A 20,020-nucleotide genomic window follows, 5' to 3' on the forward strand; every position below is an offset into this window, starting at 1 on the left:
TACATATGGATACGGTAAATGCCTGATTCGTATGTAGATATGTAGTTGAGTACACGTTTTGCACAGAGGAAGAATCAAAAAAAGTGTCAGCTCTTTGAACATTAAACAATAAATAGATTCAGCAGTAAGTGTTGTTATACAGGCAAAACTGCGCTGCTACGAGTGACTTTTACCTGCATCTACCCGGGAAGTACTTTGCTGGTCAGTCTATCACTGCATCTATCACTACAGTGTATCTAAACAAAACGTTGTCTTAGTACAGTCATTTAGGAGGCTCATTAGCTCCTTACAACACAAAGGACGGCCTTTCCAGTGTATTTTTTATTCCCTATTAAATCAGTCAGAAAGCTAATATTGCACAGTATTATATCTGCATCCATAAAATGCAGAAGGACAAAATACAGCAAACTGCTTCCTTCAGGTCCTGCCTTCTCTGAGAGATTTCCAGTCAATAGCATGAGAAGAACTCCATCTGGTGTTTATTTATTTGGATAATTTCATTTCGGAGCTGGTATTCAGAGAGCAGTACTAGTCTGGCCTCTCATAATGAGGCTTCTTATATTAGCAGTGTTCAGAGAGGACTGGTTCTAGCTGAAATCTACTCATTTAGTGGAACAACTATGGAAGCAGCATCCCTGGAGAGTGTTACAGCCGTAAAATAATTATCTACCTCACCAGGTATGTTTTCTTTAGCAACTGTTTATTTCTTTAATTTCTCTAACTGATTTTTCCCATCATGTAATGTTCTGAAAGTAAGAAACGATTGTGGCTCCAAATAAGTAGAACTGGAAAAGAAAATAAATCATTCAAAAGCAGAGGTATAAATAGAAAGGAACTGGCCTTTTAATGTGATTTGGGACTCTTACAAAAGCCAGTTAATTTGTAGGCAGTCATTTTTTTAAAATATCAGATCTTTAATACTAAAATTGGAAAAAATAAGATGCAACGATCTTTCACTCCCTTCCATATATATATATATACACAAACGCGCTTTATCTTAAAACATTCCTAAATTAAGTTGCTTTGTTTCAAAGAAGCTAGTTTGTTACTTTGCAACAGAATCCTGATCTAATCAGGAAGCATTCCCCAATGAAGCCAGTAAAAATCTTGCTTGATTGAAGAGGGCGAGAAAAGAAATTAACTGAGGACAGTGACCCTGTATATTTGTCCGTTCCTGTCACAGCATTGGACTAGCCATAAAGACTTGCGGATGCAGGTCTAAGCATTCCTCTTCTCCATGTGGCTGAGGGGTCCTCAGTGAAAGAATGATGATCTACTGAGGAAACACATCATTTTAAAAAATCAAAACACTTTTAAAAGTCACGAGTCACTAACTGCTGCTTGCAGAATGTCATAATACAGTGTTCTCTGAGTACCTAATTGGATTCAACATATGATGAAAGGTTAATAGCCATGGGTTCCCCTACATTCGGTAACCCTTCAACTATTTCAATGTAATTACTCCCTACAAAGAAGCACACAATATTAATTGGCAGCAAAGTCTGAAATGGTGCAGTGCCAAGCTCTGAATAGGGACATTTTGCAAATTCTTCTTAGTACTTCTGTATCAAAAAGTATCAATATATATTGTGACAGCAGCGTCTGTGTGGGTGGTAGGTAAGCTTAAGCAGAAGATAAGCTTGTGTCTGAATGGACAAAGTATTCAAAGTTCAAGTTGCATTAGCTAATGAGTGACCCAATCCCATTGTTGCTGACAGTGGAATAATTAATGACAGTGGGGGAATTTTAAGACTGAATACCTTGTCATTAGGCCAACCGCTGATGCTGTCCTTCTCTCCCCCACAGCACAAAAGGCACTGAGTATGGAGGGATGCTGCGATTCCCCTGACTGAGGAGCAGGTTGGAGGAAAGCTGTCAACGGGGAATACTCAGCTGCTGCTGCGCTCTCTCCCAATACACATCTTTCCAAGAAGGTTTAGAGGACGTAAAGGTCAGCCCCAAACTTCCTGTTAGTTCAGCAGGACAAACATTCAAAAGCTTAAACACTCTAACAAGCGAATCTGATGATACAAATGCACAGAACCATAATAAATGAGGCTGGAAAAGATCCTGAGAGGCCATGTAGTTCATCCTCCATTATTTAAAGTACGCCAGGGCTTCAAAGAGAAATCCTCCCTACCATACTTAGTACTAAGAGCATACTTTGGGGAGCCGTTTCCTAGTGGCTGAGAATAGATAATAACTTGTTTTAGGTGAGTCGCATACTGTCCATAGTTGGATTATGAGCACAGCAGACAGAAATAAGTTGGATGGACACAGTAACAGTCTACTCTGAATTGAAAGGAAAAATTATCTAGGAAAAAAAACCTACACCAGAGAAGCCTGTATCTTTGGATGATTCCACAAAAATAGTCTCAGTTTAGTATGAAAAATTGTTTGCTTAACTGGCATTTCTGCAAATTCTCAGCCTGAGAACAACCAGGACTGGGAGATTCCCTCCTGCATGCGAGTGCCAGAGGTACGGACCACACCAACCTTGCTAAAACCCCTTTTGCTGTCACAGTATATCTGCACTTGACAGTCATGTAATTTTTTGACCATTTCTAAACCTCGGAGGAGATGGACTCCATGGTCATTATTATCCCTGCTCCCCTCTTGCCCCACCTTCCCAATCTTAGTACCTAGATGGAGACAACCTAGACTGGCAGGTTGTGGCATTCACCGCAGCTCTTTCCTCTCCAAAAGAAAGAGCACAAGAGGCAAAACTTGGGCCAGGACACGGCCAGGGAATACAGCGAGCGCAAGGAACTGGATAGCCCAGGTTATATATACTTCCATGAGACCTGTGGGGCTCTCATCTGCATGTCACCTATCACAGGTGTTGATGGACACATGGAAATGTTGAGGTTTTGTGGAAAAAAGACTCAGGCAAGAACTTAGCTCACAGGCATTAAAAGCACTGTCTTGGTATCACCTGTCAGGACATTTATGAACTCCATATGAGCTAACTTTAAAAATGAAATTGTTTCTTTTGCACAAGTCATAATTAGCTAGTGACTAAAGGAGAAAATACAAAGAGCAAAAGAATGCAGACTTAAATCAGCATTTCTTATTGCAGCTTTGTGGCTGCTGCTTCCCAGTATGTTGAATGCTGACAGTTCCAAATACCAGAGCATAAGATTTATTTGGATTATAAATAGATGTTGCCCTGTGCTTCAGTATCAGAAGCACTCTGTTGTGTAAACAGAAAACTATTGTTTTTTGTTTCTACTTTTAAAGGTTACTTGAAAGCTCCTATGCACTCTTTGCTGACAGGCTTTTTCACCTGTTGGAGTTCAGTGTCTCTCTCACGTATCAACACCTCTACAGCCTGCAGAGGCTTCACAAGAAGCTGTTAAAATGTCTCCTCTCACATGCCCTTTCCTCTGCTCTTTTGGATGCTTTCCAGCTGGCCTAGCTACTCTGTTAGTTTTTAGCCACCCCAGTTTATTGAACATGTCTTGGTTTTGGTGTTGTCCTGATTTCTGTTATAACGGATTCTTCTCCGGAGAAATATGTTTGCTACTGGCTTCAGTGCCTCTTGTTTGTGATTGTTTGGGTTTTTTTGGTTTTGTTTTAAGAGTATTAAACAAAATCATTTGCTTAGGATTTTTAAACAGGTTTTTAAGCACAAATTACACTCTGAAACACCACCCAGGTTCTTTCCATCCTTTGCGATTACATCTTCTACAGCGTAAATGTTCAGCTGGTAAAGCTGACCTGTTGCTCCTTCACCCTCTGCCCAGTGCTCTTTGAAATGTATTTAGGTGATGTGCTGCTTAAGGAACATCACAACATGGGGCTTTACTACATCATGGTCTTCTTCCCCAATTAAGAACAGCAGCGGCTGCAAGATGAGGTCCCTTTCTTTATGCTAGGAGTAGCTGTTGGGACCTTATTTTTTAATAAAAACTGCAGAATCTGCTTCTCTAACCTCCAGAGAAGCTGAGAAGGCAGAGAGAGGTTGTGCTCCTTGACACATGCCCCACCATCACGGTTTTGCTGCTTGAGAACATCAGCTGTGGCCATTGCTCCGTCCTGCAGGGTAACCTCAGGCAGCATTTGGCTCTGGATTAAGATACATTTAGGTGCCTGCATGTGAGCCCAGGATCTAAACGTCTGCAATGGCTGATGAAGATCTAGTTAACTAATGGAGTGGTGCCTGAGCAGTTTGACCACCCACCGTCCACAGGGCTTGGCTCAGCTGCTTTCACATTGGGCTCTAAGAGCCATTTGAGTGCCCGGCAGCATGAGACCTTTTGGGGAGCTGCCAGCTACAGCCCAGGACCCATATACGCTGGCACATCTCAAAGTGTACTAGACCACTTGGGAGGTAGAGGCGAGCCCCCGGTGCTGTTTTGGGTGCCACAGGCATCCTGCAAGGCCCCCAGCTGCTATAGCAGGTGTGTGCGAGCCTCCTGCAGGTCCTCTGTTGTATTTGCCAGCCCCAAGAAAATGCCTCAAATATAGCCTGAGGTGGTGTTAGACAGCCAAGTTTAGGCAACTGTGTTGAACACTTACTTTTCACCTCTGGTATTTGTGCCAGCCAAGTCTTCTGCTGGTGCCAAACTTTGTAGTCTGCTCATGTAAATACCTATTTACTGGGGACCAGAATGAGACCGGCAAATGTGCCTGATGTTGATCAAAAGACATTTAGATGGTAGTGATTTCCAGTCTCTTCCCATCTGCTTTTGGATCTCAGACCCGAACAGAGAGGTAAAGATTGTGACAGAGGTTCCTGCCTAACTCTGTAAAATACATCATATGCAGCTTTTACTGCCTAGCCATACAGTTAATGTCTCTCCTGCACCACTCCCAAGTTTTGTGAGTTCCTTTCAGAAACTGCATTTACACCCCATATTTAATTAAGCTGGGGTAACCAAAAGTTGTGATTCCCCTCTTCTTTTCCCAGAAATCTGTCTATATATTTAAGTACTATTTCCAGAACTAATAAAATCTTTCTGTAGTAAGATTTTTTTCTATTTTATGATTTTAACAGAAGATAATTTCTTGGTATTGCTCTTCTAAAACATCAGGCTATTTAAGTAAATGTACAAGTATGGATTTAGGAGTCTAAGTTTAAGCACTTCTTTCAAAAAATCTGGGAGAAGGTGTACTAACCTCCCAGTGGTCCCAGTGCAATGCTCCACACATAGCACATATTAGCACACCGCACTATATTTAGCAAAATGTGCCCTACTGCTCCTAAGAGATGACTGAACAAACCTTGATAACAAAGTTGGCTTGGCTCCTTTGGGACTTGTAACTTCCCACTGAGTAATAGAGATCATTAAAATGTTTTAACTATATAATTCCCTTTTGCATAGTGTTATGATAGATAAGATTGCAAGTTTGTGTCAGCCTTTCCATTATAAACTTCAGGTCCCAGAGCATTAGTCATCCAGAGTAAGTGCTCATGTCGAGATGAAACAATGTGGAACTATTTTGATATTAAACAAACATCTATAACTCAATTAGTTAAAGAACACATTTGTAGCTTAGAGGTCCTGGTGGAATCACAAACACCTCCTTGCACCCATGCAGGAACAGAAGCTGCTCACAGTTCTTCAGAACAAACTGTCTCAACAGGTGAGACAAGCTCTAGCAGCACCGAATCTCCCTCTCTCCCTTTTATTCCAAAGAACATCTCTAAATATCTATGCATAATGTTATGGTCACATTGATGAGAATGATACCAGGAGATTTGCGCAGAAACTCTTAGAGGAACCTTAATTTGGGAGTAAGAACATTTTGGGCAGATCACATACTTCAGGTCCTGCACAGCCCAGATTTCTTGGTTAAATGGGAAAACTTCTGTGAAAAATGAAAGACAGCCATCTACAAGTATTTAATTTTATTTTTTTTTAAGATATTGTTAGAACTGGACAAACAAACATATGGCTCTTTTAGCCCTGAGAAGTCCTCTACAAAATTTTTAACCCAAAGAAATTAAAAGACAGTTCAAGTTGTTTCTGGATCCTTGTGGCAGCTAAAACACATTTGGATAAACACATATAAAGTATCTCAATTGAACACCTTACTGTTCTTTTCAAGGAAAACAGTCTGCTGCTGCTGCTGGTGAAATCACAGGGAACTGCATCTCTAGATGAACTTCACAGACAGCCTCAAAAAGGGAGTTATTCCTCGATGCACCTCTAATGGTAAGAATACCATTTTATTAGACTGACATATCACAAAACACTCTACTCCTCTCTTATTATACGCCTCTGTTAGCAGTCAAATGCGTGTTGCTCATAGAGGAAAGGGGCCACCTATGCTACAATACGTTTTTAAAGCAATACCGTGAACTTGTTTGTTTCATACTTAGTTTGTAACAATTCTATTTAGGAAGCCTTAATTTAGGTAACTCTAAACCTCCAAGCTTCCTGTGATCTTTTCTGTTGTAGCTCCTTCTGTGTTCTCGTATATGTAAAGCTTAAATGTTACTGGATCGTCCCTTTCCAATTTATTTCCATCCCCACCAGACAGCATCTTGCCTTTCCTGCAGCCAGCAAAGACCCAACAAGACAAGGGACAGGCAGGTTCACCAATGAAAATACCAAAGCTTGTAACATAACAATAAAACAATAAAATACTGGGGAGGGAGAGGAAAGAGAATTACATGCACTGCATAATCCAGACAGAGGAGAGGAAAGATCCCTACGTTTCAGAAAGCTCAGATTGGTGGATTAGGAACTCAAAGAAAGAAACACATTACCGAAGGACAAATTCATCCCTCTCTGGCAGTTTTCTCTAGGACATAGCAGGCTCTGTGCAATGGGAGTGAATACTTTGTGAGCTGCGTGAACTGTATACAGATACTTGTATTCCCCAAGGAGCTAAAACCAGGACTGCCTGACTGGGGACTCAGTGGGGTAACACCCTTCTCTCGAGTACCTCCCCAGCCCCTACGAGTGAATTTGGCTTGTCACAGCATTTATAAACACGAATCCCAGCCAATTACCTTTTTTTGTGAGGATGTATCTTTTTGAGAAAATAATACAAGTGTGCTTAACTTTACGTGTGTTTCGGGGAAGCCTGTGATCAGTTGGTCTAATAGAAAACCTGTGAATAATAAAAACAGTTCTTGAGAAATATTGAGACAAGACCAAAACATGTATCACAGACTGCATGTGCTGCCCACCAAGTTTGAAGACTTGAATACACACATTCATAAAAAGTACAGTACAGCCAAGACACTCTCCTCAGATTGTGTTTCTGGACAAGCCATTATTTTTACAGCAGAATTGACTGAGTACTGAAAAAATAAGTGGAAAGGCTCAGGCAAGTTAGACTAGAGAAGGTGGTGTTATTATTAAAAGGAACTTATCTAAAAAAATAATCACACAAGCATGCACATGAAAAGATACATTGGTTCTGACTTACTCATCCCCTAAATACCTTATTTAGGGTCAAGTCAGGTCAATCAGTTTGATTTTGTCTCTGAAAGTCTGATTCACTCTAGCAACTATGAAGGTCAACATCCAGCTCTTTGATATGTAACAGAATTGGGAAAGAATGGGAGAGTAAGAAAGGACAGCTTAATATGAAAGATGCCAAAAAAATTTCATCACGCTTTCTCATAGTTCAGAGCAGTGATAGCCAAGGTGAGCAATGTTAGAAAAGTGGTATTTTCACTCTGGGATCTGGAAAAAGAAAAAAAGTACAGTTAAGATCATACACTTAGACATCTCTCTGGTGTTTTCTTTTTCTTCTGAAAGTTTCTGAACTTTTTTCATGGTGTCTTTTAGGAAGCCTGTGCTGTGATATTGTGTATTATTAATCCTCAGATTGTTACTGGGGAAATTTTTGTGTGTGTCAGGCTAATTGGATCTATACATATATTCAGCAGCCAAGAAAATGTAGCCCAGGGCACAGTTCTAAGAGTAGATAGTTCTGAGCTACCTTCCCAATGGAGAAGGTAAAACATGGTCTGTACGCCTGGAGTCTCAGAAAGGATTGTGTAACCTAGAAATGTAATAATGAGAATTTAATTTTCACCTGTTTCATCTGTCTGCTTATTGTTTGAATAGTCATTTCTCTTACAGTAGGATGAACAATTTTTTTTTTCATTCTGCCAAACCTGGCACACTACTAAGCTTTCTTTGTTAACCTTAAAACCATATAAGTTTAAAAAGCTAAAATAATGAAAAATAGAGTGGCAAGGGAAGTGGAAGAGATGGAGTGCTCATTGCCTGTCTAGCAGAAAATGTCCCCCATATTTTTTGGGTGACATTTAGAACAATCCAGCTCAGTGGAAGCCAGGATAGTGTTCCCATGTCCTCAGCTCCAGGAGGCTTTCCCATCCTTTAAAGCAGAATATAAAAAAATCATAGCTACCATTTCTAATAACAGTAACTGGAAAATAAATTTCACATGAACCTGAAATAGAAAAAGAAGTTTACATGAAATCTCTGCTGGGGAAAGATACCATGTGTATTGCCTAAACACAAATCAAAAATAGGGCTGCAGTAAGGTAGCAATATTGTACATCAGTATAATACCTAACTCCAGAAAATATTGATTTAAGGATGGTAATTAAGCACTACAGTAATAGAATCAGACAAGAAAAGCACAGTTTTGAGTGTGTTAACTGCTAGCAGTCTGTGACTTCATATTACCACTTCATTTTCTAAAATTTATCATTTTTTCACATTAGCGAGAAGTAATAGATGTTGCTTATTTTATTTTCTTGTAAAATACCCATAGGGAGAATGAAGGAGATCTCCAGATACTTCCAAACACTTTCTGTTAATTTTAGCCCTAGAGAAGATGCATAGCTCTCTTTTTGCATTTTCCTAGAGAAAGACAGTATAGGCAATATAGGCACCTAGTTGACACCTTTTGGCAGCTCGTGATGCGGATGTGCCTGCAACAAATCACACATACAGACTGAACAGCAGATGGGAATTTCCCCGTTACCTTTGTAAAGCGGCCCCAGAAATTGGTGCTGAGCAGCTGACCGTGGGTCTTGTTTGGTTTCATCCTCCTACTGCTCCCGCAGCAGAAAAAAATCCAGAATTGCTGGCAGACCCGTGGCCTGCGTACGCCGCCCCGTGAGCTCTCGGCACCAGTGCCAACCTCCAGCCTCCAGCTGCAGGCTCCAGGGACACGTTTTGGGGTTACCCTGCCAGAACAATCTTTTGTCATTTGTTATGCGTTTAAATAACATTTCAAGGCTCTGTCTATAAATACTGATTGCTTTGTAGTACAAAGCTCTTTTTCCCAGCTTGGGTTTACCCCACGTGCCCTCCCACCGGGGCTGCTGCCTGCTGCACAGCTCACAGGCTGCCACCGCTGCCGAGACAATCAGTGGACTCCGAGATGTCTTTGATTGCGAGAACAAGAACGGCTGCACCGTCCGCTTCGGTTGCACAAAGAAACGCATGTTTACCACCTAGCTCATTGCAGGATTTTTATAATTTGGACTATTTAAACCACTGTCCTTCCTTCAATATTCTTCATAATTCCTGCGGGTGGGAAAGCATGTGGGCTTTTAAAAGATTTTGATTGTCCCTTATGCTGCCTTCCAGATGCCCACCACTTGGTCCACATCTTGGTAGCAACTCTGGGCACATGGTAGCAGCAGACGCCTTACCAGTGTTGCAGAGAGCAGACTGATTTCTTCATATGCTGTAAAGCATAGTTCACTGTGCTGTGAGGTTTCTCATCCTTGTAGGCATCAGTGTTCATCTCAAGCTAAGCTGTACCCCATGTCCCAAACCTTCTGAGACATCCATCCAGGCAGTTCTTACTCTTTCAGTCATGCAGCTGGCCAAACGCACCTATGCAGAAAGGCTACCACTGAGGGCTACTCCCCCACTCTCCTTTTTTTAAGATTTTTTGGTTCTACTAGAGAGTTCTGAGTACACTGGCCCTTCCTTTCCAGTTTGCCTCAAATTTAACAAGCATACTATGGTTCTCCAGGATAGCAATGAAAAATTCTAAACAAACTTAATATACAAGAGGCTTAAAATAGTACTGTAGTGGGAAGCTCATTTTCACATTTTGGAAAACCCACTGTTTCCTTGAGAAGAGAAACAAAAGGATTATTTTGATGGAATGTCCTTTTTTTTTTTTTTTTAGCAGCTCTATTCGTTACAGAGTCAACACCAGACCTTCAGCGTAATAACCCACAAGTAGCAACTTGACAGGAAAGCTACAAAGGCACAAATCGCGTTAGGAACATAACACCTTACTAGGGATGCACAGCTACTACTGGCTTCCAGAGATGTTCTTCCCCAGTAATTGCAATAGCCAAATTAGTAAGAGGCATCAGGGTAGCTTACACGTGGTTCTCATGCTCACCAGCTTAGAGATGCTTCCTAGAAGCAGTTCTCATAGAGCAGGCATTTTCACTGACAGCCACTAGCTACTTTGGATATAAGGCTTGTTCCTAAATACATGACAGCAGCTAATAGTTATTACTGGGTATCCCTGCCCAATTCTAAACCACAATCAAATTTTTCTCCCCCCCAAGACAACTGTGGATCTCCAGTTGCATTTGTGGTTGTCCATGTCACAGCAAGCTGATAAACACCACCTCAGCCACTGAAAGAGAAGGACTTTGGAAAGGATCATGATCAAACCACTAGCTTTATCAGCCATTTGCTGTGTCTCTACATATGCAGAGAGCTGTCATACAGTTCTGCCACTGAAACAGAGCAGGTGAGCACTCCCCAACCATGTTACTGCTAAGGCACATAACCTAGTTTAAGGCACACAGTTCAAATTGCTGCCAGAAAGTTTGGAGTGACCCAGTAGAAATGACATTGGAGCAGAGCTGACAGCTCTCCCAGAAACCATAGTGTTGACTGAGCTTTAGCACGGGCAGCTGCCGACACCCTGGCATGAAGGAGTAGCAGCAACTTAAAACTCAGCCATGCCTACAGCTTTTGCCTCATTTTCTGTGAGAGATCTTAACATAAGACATTGAAAGATACCCGCCTACCCCTTTAAGTCTGTAAAAATCATGGTCGTCTAGGTGGAAGTGGTCATGTGCAATTGTGGCTTCCTTTAGAGCTGTGTACAGGAATGCTAACAACCATCCTTTAAACACATCTGTTCCTGTATCCCAGATGAGGAAAGACACTCTCCAGAGAAAGGACAGTGAAACCCTGGAGCAGGTTGCACAGAGGCTGTAGAATCTCTGTCCTTGGAGATGCTCCCTGTGTGATTGTCCAAGGCCCTGGGCACCCCAACGTAGCTCTGCAATGGCACCGCTCTAAGCAGAAAATTCGACCAATTGACCTTCAGAGGTCCCTCCCAACTCGAATTATCCTACAAGTGTTTGAAACCTAATCCACTTAACCTGGCGTGTACTTCTGAACTAGATCTGCACCCACCCTACAGACATGGGGCAGTCCTATTTTCAAACTACAGAAGAGTACAATTTGTAGAGACAGAAGGCAGTCTCTATGCATTTCACCTGTCCTCGAGCTTAGAGTGTGCTGGAGAAATTCTTCCTAAAGACTGTTAAAAACTGACAAAAATTAGTAGGAATCTGAAGCTTTTATAAGCACTGCCTCTAGTATCTTCAGTATTTCTGGCTTAACAGGGTCCAGTTCAGCCTAGATCAAATTAGCAGTCAACTGTCAGAGTATGTCCACTTAACACTGTAACCTTTTCAATTAGTAGAGAAATTCTAGCACTGCACTAGTACAGTTAGCGTTAACACTTACTGTGCCCCTCCTCCACTTTACTATTTGCTCTAGAACACGCTCAAATTCTCCAATAAACTTTTTTCCTTATTTTATGCTAAAGAACTGATCGCTTTATTTATCCTAATAACTCAGAACAAGCTGGCTTTAGCCACCTGAAACAGGAGGCAATGTTGGAAGATCACCAAGTCTTAATCATGATTAACATATATATGTTGATTTCATGGGCAGCAAGATAAATACACGATCACTTGCTAATCATATTTGCATGCTTAGAAATTTTCATTCTTTTCAGGAAATATGATGTTCCATTAAGCTGTAGCAGAGAAAAGCCACGGGAAAAAAAATCTATTAGATGAAGGTGCTGAGTTCAACTGAGACTACTTCTAAGCCCCTGAAGCTGCAGAGGACAGTGTTACCCCTTCTACATAGTAAAACCTGTCACCTTTGGATGGCGATCAGGAACCAGATTCCTCCAATTCCAGATGTATTATAGTCAACTTCCAGCAGTTGACAGCAAAGATACAGCATAACCATCAAGTCCTCAACATTCATCTCCACACAGTTTTAATCTAATCCTAATAATTTATTACAAGATTAACTTGCTCTACTACAGCAGGAAGAGGAAATTCCTATAATAAAGACGAGTTATCACTTTCCCATAGGGATTCAGGGCATTTAACTCACCTTTGAAGTACTAACATAAACCACATACAAAGAAAAGAGGCTCAAAGTTCAAAGATCTGCATATTAATCAACTCAATATACATTTACTGGAAGTAAAGGTACTCTAACGTAGAGCACATGATACAGTACAGACCACAACACAACGTAAAAACTGCTTTATTGATTGCAGTTAACATGTTACAATTAAATCATTATTCCAAGCATTAAGCTAGCTGCTTATAATAAGTATAAGCTGCCGATGGAGTCACATGGAATTGGACGAAGAGATGCTAGTCACTGAGGCGTCTTGAACTGGAATCAGTTCTGCTTCTTGGGCATTGAAACGACAAGCAGCTTGTAAACAACATAGGCTGTTCCTGAATTAACAGACAGAAAAGAAGTTTTCAGAATGGTAAACAGAACTCCTTTCAAGTCCGCTTGCCTTTCCCAGTTCATTCCAGGAGAAATATTGACAATAAGCAGTTGCAATTCAGACATAACACATTTACATAGCCACATCTCAATGATTTTTTTTATTTGGCAATTCATATTTTAGGGAAAAAAATCCTAAAATACCTCTCCATAGCCTGCATAAAAATACAGAAACAGGAAAAAAAAAGGGGAGAGGCATGTTTGTAGAACCTACACAGACGATCATAAATTAATGGTTACTCATTCTTAAAGTAACTGAACTGAAAATCTGTTAGATCAACATATTTAAATTAGAGGCTATTACAAAATTATGTAAAAAGCAACGTAAAGGTTAAACATATACAGTATCATGAAGCTTGGATACACTCTGCTAGATTTTACAGTACGTGAAACCTCAGCACAGCAAGTATCACCTAGCACTAAAAGGAGTCAGGCTAGTGAGAAAACTGATATATGTATGTGCTATAATTACATTTTAATCCTTTTCAGAGTAAGCTTTCTAAGTAGTTCTAGTTTTCTCTCACATCATACATGAATTCTGAACGAGTCTTCAGCCCATAGTACAATTAGTCAGGGCAAAAAAAGCCATCTGAAAAGCTAAATTTGAGAAAGCACAAATAAATATATAGTATGTCCAAATGTGGGGGTTTTTCCCCCACTCTATGTGCATTTTGGATGTTCTAAAGAACAGACTAAAGGAACTGCATAACTAATTTACAGAGGAAACACCAGTCATGTTGGAGATTGTAGAAAAGAAAAAGTATTTTAATATTAGCACATTGGAAATCGTACCAAAGCATAAATATTTTAGTATTAGCCTTACCAAAAACTGTAAGACCCATGGTGACTCTATACAACAGAGCATCCATTAAACCACCTTTAAGATGCACCGGGATGCCATTATCCTCCTAATGGAAACAAGTGACAAAAAGAAACTATTTAAATACAGTCCTTGCAATATTGTGTTAATCTAACTAGAATTACACAGAACAAGAATTACTTCCCCAAACTATCTCCCCAACTTCCAAAAGATACTGAACCTTATTTAGATTCCACTTTTTCAAGCTTTCACTCTGGTATCAGGCGATACTAGGGTATCAGGTAATATACTAGGGAAGTACAGTAAATGATGTGCACATTCATTTCTAAAGCAGTGACTGGCAGATGCCTAAGCACTTCTGATGCCAGTTGCCAGCCCCCTCGGCTGTACAGGATATAACTACCATCCCTAGAAACTTCCCATCATCTCCAGCACAGTCAATCCCTGCTATAGGGAGCGACAAGGGGAGGAGCCCCTACTGCCAGCTGGTGTCGTACAGGAAGTTGTTTTGCTCCACCTGAAGTAAAACTCCTAGACACCAGACCCACATGATCTTTACCCTTGTCAGCAAGTTCACGCTGCTCTGGAATTCAAGCTGGCCTCCAGTGCTGGTGACCTGCAACCCAGCCCAGCTTAACTTGCTGCCCCACAAGAAAGGAATGGGAGGAAGAAGAGATACGCCTAGGGATCTCCACCAGCAGAAACAAAACCTCTGACCTCACCCATCACCAACATCCCACTTCCCCTTGGCTCGCAATGAACACTGCCCTCCTTGAGCAGTGTCCCAACAAGACTGGCTTTCTCTTTCAGGGGAAATGAAAGCAACAAGACACAAACACTATTAAACTGGGGCTTCTAATATACTTTTTCCCTTTCACATCACTGAAGCCCAGGCTAATCTATCCTCAGTATGAAGCTACTGCTCCAGGTTATGGCTCACAGTTGGGAGTATGTTCTCGAGTATCCACTGCTTTGGCATTTGAAGAACCACTAGTTCTCACTAGGTGGCCCTATCAATCAGGAAGAGAGTAATTCAGAAATTATTTTTAAAGATTCAATAATGTTCTAGGAGTGAATCCAATCCCTTAAGACCTTTACTGTTTTCATAACTGAGAAGTACAATAATATCATATCCTCCTTAAGAATTATGGGGCTCATCTATGAGCTATGAATATAACTGTAAGATTGCAGGTTTAACTGTTCACTGTACTTCTGACCTCTCACTTGCTGTTTTTCTCTATTTGTTCTTAGGACATACTCCCCAATCTCATCTCATCTCATTTCAGAGTACTTTATCTTTGTACAGTATCTACTACTCATAAGAAACTCAGGTACAAATCTTTTCACAGGGTAAAAGAAACCCCTAAAGAGTCAGCAAGTCAAGTATGCAGGTACAAACACTCTTAATCTCTGTAGAAAATAACTGCCGATTTCAAACACTGTAGTCATACAACTGATTTCAAGGGCTCACCTCAGATGTAAAGAGGACTTTCACCAGTTCTTTAGAAACAAAATGTATGCAATTGTGATCTACTAAAACCTTGTTACTCTACTAACATCATTCTACTGTCAGTGCTCACTCAATACCTGAAAAAGCTTCTGCTTCTCATGAACTCTATTTTCAAATTGCCTGCGTGAAGCAGTGCTTATGGTCCTCTGGGAAATTTGGCGAAGACCCTGAAATAAAAGATAAACAGTGTTTTAAAAAGTTGACATTTTTCAGCTATATCCACACTGGGTAGAAATAGTTTCTTTTATAAGTAAGATAGAAGTGGAAGGTACAGGAAGAAAGGAAAGTCTTTAAAAAACAAACAAACAAAAGTTCACCAAAGCCCACTGGTTTTGAATTCAGTCAATCTTTCAACAGACTATGTAAAATACTGACTGACTGGTTACCTGAAAAGGAAAAACTCAGGAAAATTACTTTCAGTTAAGATACAACAGATTTACAGATCTGCAGCGTAACCTTCACAACTAGCATCCTTTGGGGGGAAATCTTGACCTCTGCCCCTTTAGATCTCAGTTTTAGTCACCATTCGCCGTGTCTGGCTCTAGCAATGGGGACAATAATATTTAAGACAAACATACTTGTGCAGATAAGGATCTTCTGCCATAGCTGCAGTTCACCTGCTAGCCACCAGCACAGGAACTTCACAGGGCTGAAGAAGGCACCCCTCCACCCCCCGAGTTTAAAGACACCCTGCTGTGTCCTAAGCTAGGATCTGTTTCCATAGTCAGATCATACGGGTGCTCCTTAGCACCGGTCAGGCCACCAAAACCAATGATCTACAATTCTTCCGATGCCTCCAAGTCTGCCTTCGCTGACACGCCAAATCTCAGAGCAAAGAACCAGCCGTACCTCTAAGCTGCCAGCAGTCTCCTTCAAGCAACACTGATAACATTGATCCTCTCCCCCAGAATTAACACCGCTAAAAACGCAGCCACGGGAGCAAACATCCAGATGACGCAAGCTGCAAGTAACAGAACCCCACACCCCCTCCCCTCACCCACCCCCAAAAAAACACGCTATAAAATTTATCTCCTCACAGACGAGCTCAGCTCCCACCCCTTCAAGTACCTAACGCTCAGCACTAGGTGGAGCGAGTGGGCCAGGACCTGAAATGTAACACTGTCGTGTGTGTGTGTGTGTGTGTCCCCACACACCCCACCTACCCTCAGCCCCTTTAGCAGCACCCGCCGTTAGCGCGGCCTGCAGGGAGTCACCGGGCGGCCGAGTGCCGCAGCCCGGCCGGGCACCGACAGCCCCTGAGAGACCCCCGCCCGGCTCGGCAGCCCCGCGGCGGGCTGACACAGCGGTGGCGGGCTCCTCTCCTCTCCTCCCCTCCCCGGCCCGGCCCGGCAGCCTCACCAGCAGGTTCCGCCACATCTCGGCTCTTGGTCCCCTCACCTCCCGCCGGCAACAAGGGCAGCGGAAGCGGAAGCAGCTCCCCCCTCCACCCACGGTACCACAGAGGCAGGCGCCCAGAGCGCCGCCGCAAAGCCTACAGCGCCGCCCCGCCCCGCCAGCCGCGTCAGTCCTCCCGGCGGGGGAGGGGAGAAGATGGCGGCGGGGGGGGCGGAGAAAATGGCGGCGGGGGGGGCGAAGAGGGCGGCAGTGGGCACCAGGGAGGAGCGGGCTGGTGGGTGGGCGCGTCTCGGCCGGTCTAAGGCAGGGTATTCACCTCCTCACACTCCTGCCACAGTCTTTCGCGGTGCCGCAGCGCAGAAGGGTCCCCCGCCCGAGGCGGGGGAAGGCAGCGGGAGGGGGCCGCTGCGCAAATGAGCCGTCTGCGGGCGGGTGAGGGGGGTCAGCCCAGGCCCCGCACCCCCTGCGAGGCAGGAGTTTTGTCCGGTGGTCGGTCCGATGGGGCGTTCGTCCCGTTTGGGACGCCCGGGAACCAGAGACGAGCTCCCCACAGAACCGCGGGATCCTGTGGCTGCCGGCCGCTTCCCTGCCTCCAGAGGAAATCCGTGAGAGAAACATCCCTCAGAGCTGCTGCGTACAGATTTTAACATCACCTTTCATTAAAAACTTTCAGAGGTGCGGAGGGGCTGGAAGCGTGTCCCGGGAGGGTACCACGGTGGGTGGATTCTGTTGACACGGACTCCCCCGAGGTCCCCTTTGGCCGTCACTGGGGCTGGACACTGAGCGGGGCAGAGACTGGGTTAACCCAGCTGAGGGGTCTTAGACCCTTGGGAGAGATGTGGCATCCCTTGTTGAGGCACTACACAGAAAAAAAACCAATGCTGAAACGTGCACCTGCCCCCAACTCCGTTAGTAGCAGCTATATGGAGCACTTGGCCTGTGAAAAAAAACCCAACTTCAGTTTTGTGTTTTACAATATGTAATTGCAGATGGTGAAGCAATGCTAGATTTGTATGAAACGCAAGCCTATTTGATTCTAAAGGAACATTCTATTTGACCTTCAGGAAAGTGCTCTGAGAAACCTGTATTTCTTCTGCATTGCAGATCTAGCCCCTGTAATTGTGTCTTCTTGTGCTTCAATGTTAGGCTGAAATACAATGCTGTCAGGAACACTATTTCCTAGCTTTGCTGCAGTTGCAGTGCACTCAGTTTTTGGCATTACGCTGCTTTTGCACTGGTGCCAAACCTCATGATGAATACAGCAAATTAGCGCTCAATCTAGTATGGAAATAACAAGGATCGCATCTCAAAGCACAGCACTTCTCAATCTGATGAGCTGCCCCAGAAAAAAACTAAAAATGCAAAGATGAAGAAGTATTTATAGGTATAGTCTTAGCTGAGTAGAATATTAAAAAGTCCATTTAGAAAGCATAGTCATGGAGAAATATGTGTTGTAACAAAGGAGGAAATTGGATGCATTATTTAACAAATAGTTTTCAAACACTCAAGCAGTGCTATTACAGAGTAATACTTACAATACATTACTACTACTGCAAGATAGATTTCCATTCATTCCTCTTGCAATCTTTCATCTTACAAGTGCATATAATATTTCTATTTTGATTTTTATATGCTCAGTTGTATTCAGATACTGATAAAAGGATCATAATCCCCTGAGAAATTATTACTACTTCATTTCTGCTGTGCAGACTATTTCCTGATATAGCTGAATCTGAGCTTCAGTGCTATTGTCTGTCAAAACACACTTTACAACAGAAAGGCCATACTTAAAAGTTGTCATGTGAGTTACATACCAATCAAAGCTACAAGATGCCTGCTCAGAGCAAGCACAGCTGGGGTCCTCAGTGTTGATTAATTTATGAAGAAATGAAAACTTGAGGGAAAGGGAAGTGGCAACTTGCCACCTCAGGGTAAGAGTATTTCACTAGAAGCAAACTTGGACTGCTTTTTCCTAACTGGATAGAGTAACTTTTGCATGTATTGTATTGAAGAATAATAAAATTGTTAATCAAAACTCATCATTAAACAGTTTTGTTTATGCCAAAATGAAAACAGGGCTGTTAATCTGTGTTAAAAAGCATTCAACACACAAAAAAACCCATTTTACCTCATAAACCAATAATAGAAGGGTACATAAACCCTGCTAAAGAGATCACAGAAACAACTGAGTTAACATTCAACCCAACTGTGGAAGTGGAAACCCCTGGTGGAGCAGGAGAGCTGAAAATGACAATTTTTTAAACCTCCTCCTGAGTCTTGCCTGCCCACTGGTTTAATTTTTTGTCTTGCAAACAAAATAATTGACTAACCCAGTTAAAACCTACATTGTGTATGAAGAGAAAACACACTGTATTCTATCTTAGTATAACCATTTTCCAAGTTGCGTTGTATAATACCGTAAAGTTGCATTAAAAGAATGTGCTGACAGAAAGAACAAAGATTTCTTCTGAAGTTTACAAATGTCTATTGTGAAGCATAAACTAACTTCAACCACGTAACTCCAGTCCTCAGTAGGTAAGCCTGGGGACAATCATATTTTCATTTATTCCAAGAATATCACAGTCTAATCTTTCCCATTTTTATAACAGAATTGATGAGGTCATTAATTACATTCCTGGCCCTCTAACACTACTTAAAACATCTCACCATTTTCTTTGGCAAAATTTAGGCACAATCCTCAGGTACAAACTTGATTAAACTTGTACATAACTCTGGTATTCAGTTTGCTTGAATTGTTTCTTTTAAGTCATCTTTATCTGAAATCAGGCTCTGGTGAGAAAGAACTCCACCTACTTTCTTTCAAAATTTTTTTAAACTTCTTGAGCTTCATTAATTATTGATTTATGCTTTTACTCTTCTTTATTTTATTCCCAACAGGAAATGAGGAAGATAGTTTTCCAACTTCAGACCTTCTAGCAGCAGTTGGTATAACTCAAGTGATGGACAGTATTACTTTATTTTCAAATGCAAGCTGAGCATGTTTGGAATGGGAGGCTTACAGAAAGGTAGTTTCTTATTTGAGACTTAGGTCATGTAAGGATCTGCTAATTCTTATCAGGCCATTTCATAATGGACTTTAGTCTTAATTGAAACTGTCAAGTAAGATTAGACTTCACATTTAGGCACAGAAGGCAAGACAGTGATCAGAACAGATTCCGTGAGCTAGAACATATGGTATTTCTACATGAAAATACTTCTGTTGATCTGAGGAAAATTTACTACTACTACAAAAAAAACAAACAACGAACTTTTGCAGCTGGGCTTTATACCTCAGAGTCCATTTTCACACTGCTAGAAGAAAACTCTTCCATAAACTGGCCACACTGCTAAGAAGAGAGCAGGAATAAAATTGGCTAAGATTTTCACATTTTTTCTCCTACTTTGAAAGTGAGAATTTTTGGCAGGCTGTTCAATAAATACAGACAAGTATTTGATATGTGGAACATTTTGGGGTGTTGGTTATTTTTGTGTTTGGGTTTGGTTTGTTGTATTTATTTTTAAACTCACTGACTAGGTCAATACAAAACCCTCATGAGACTGGCTTGATTTTAAGAT

General features: G+C 41.9%; 1 protein-coding gene and 1 long non-coding RNA gene across 2 annotated transcripts; one reads left to right on the forward strand and one right to left on the reverse strand.

Annotated features, from left to right (window-relative positions):
* Positions 1 to 12,487: 12,487 nt before the first annotated feature.
* COX7A2 (cytochrome c oxidase subunit 7A2) lies at positions 12,488 to 16,601 on the reverse strand. Its single transcript, XM_069804689.1, has 4 exons — positions 16,448 to 16,601; positions 15,166 to 15,255; positions 13,582 to 13,666; positions 12,488 to 12,703 (listed from the first exon to the last, which is right to left on the reverse strand). Exons 1-4 carry the CDS (start codon positions 16,463 to 16,465, stop codon positions 12,645 to 12,647), a joined length of 252 nt encoding a protein of 83 aa, XP_069660790.1. The 5' UTR covers positions 16,466 to 16,601; the 3' UTR covers positions 12,488 to 12,644.
* A 2,207-nt stretch (positions 16,602 to 18,808) lies between these two features.
* LOC138689538 (uncharacterized) lies at positions 18,809 to 19,708 on the forward strand. Its single transcript, XR_011328385.1, has 2 exons — positions 18,809 to 18,979; positions 19,343 to 19,708. It is a non-coding gene; the product is annotated as an uncharacterized lncRNA (long non-coding RNA).
* The last annotated feature ends 312 nt before the right edge of the window (positions 19,709 to 20,020 follow it).

Source organism: Haliaeetus albicilla, chromosome 17, assembly GCF_947461875.1.
Source record: "Haliaeetus albicilla chromosome 17, bHalAlb1.1, whole genome shotgun sequence".
Taxonomy (NCBI): Eukaryota; Metazoa; Chordata; class Aves; order Accipitriformes; family Accipitridae; genus Haliaeetus; species Haliaeetus albicilla.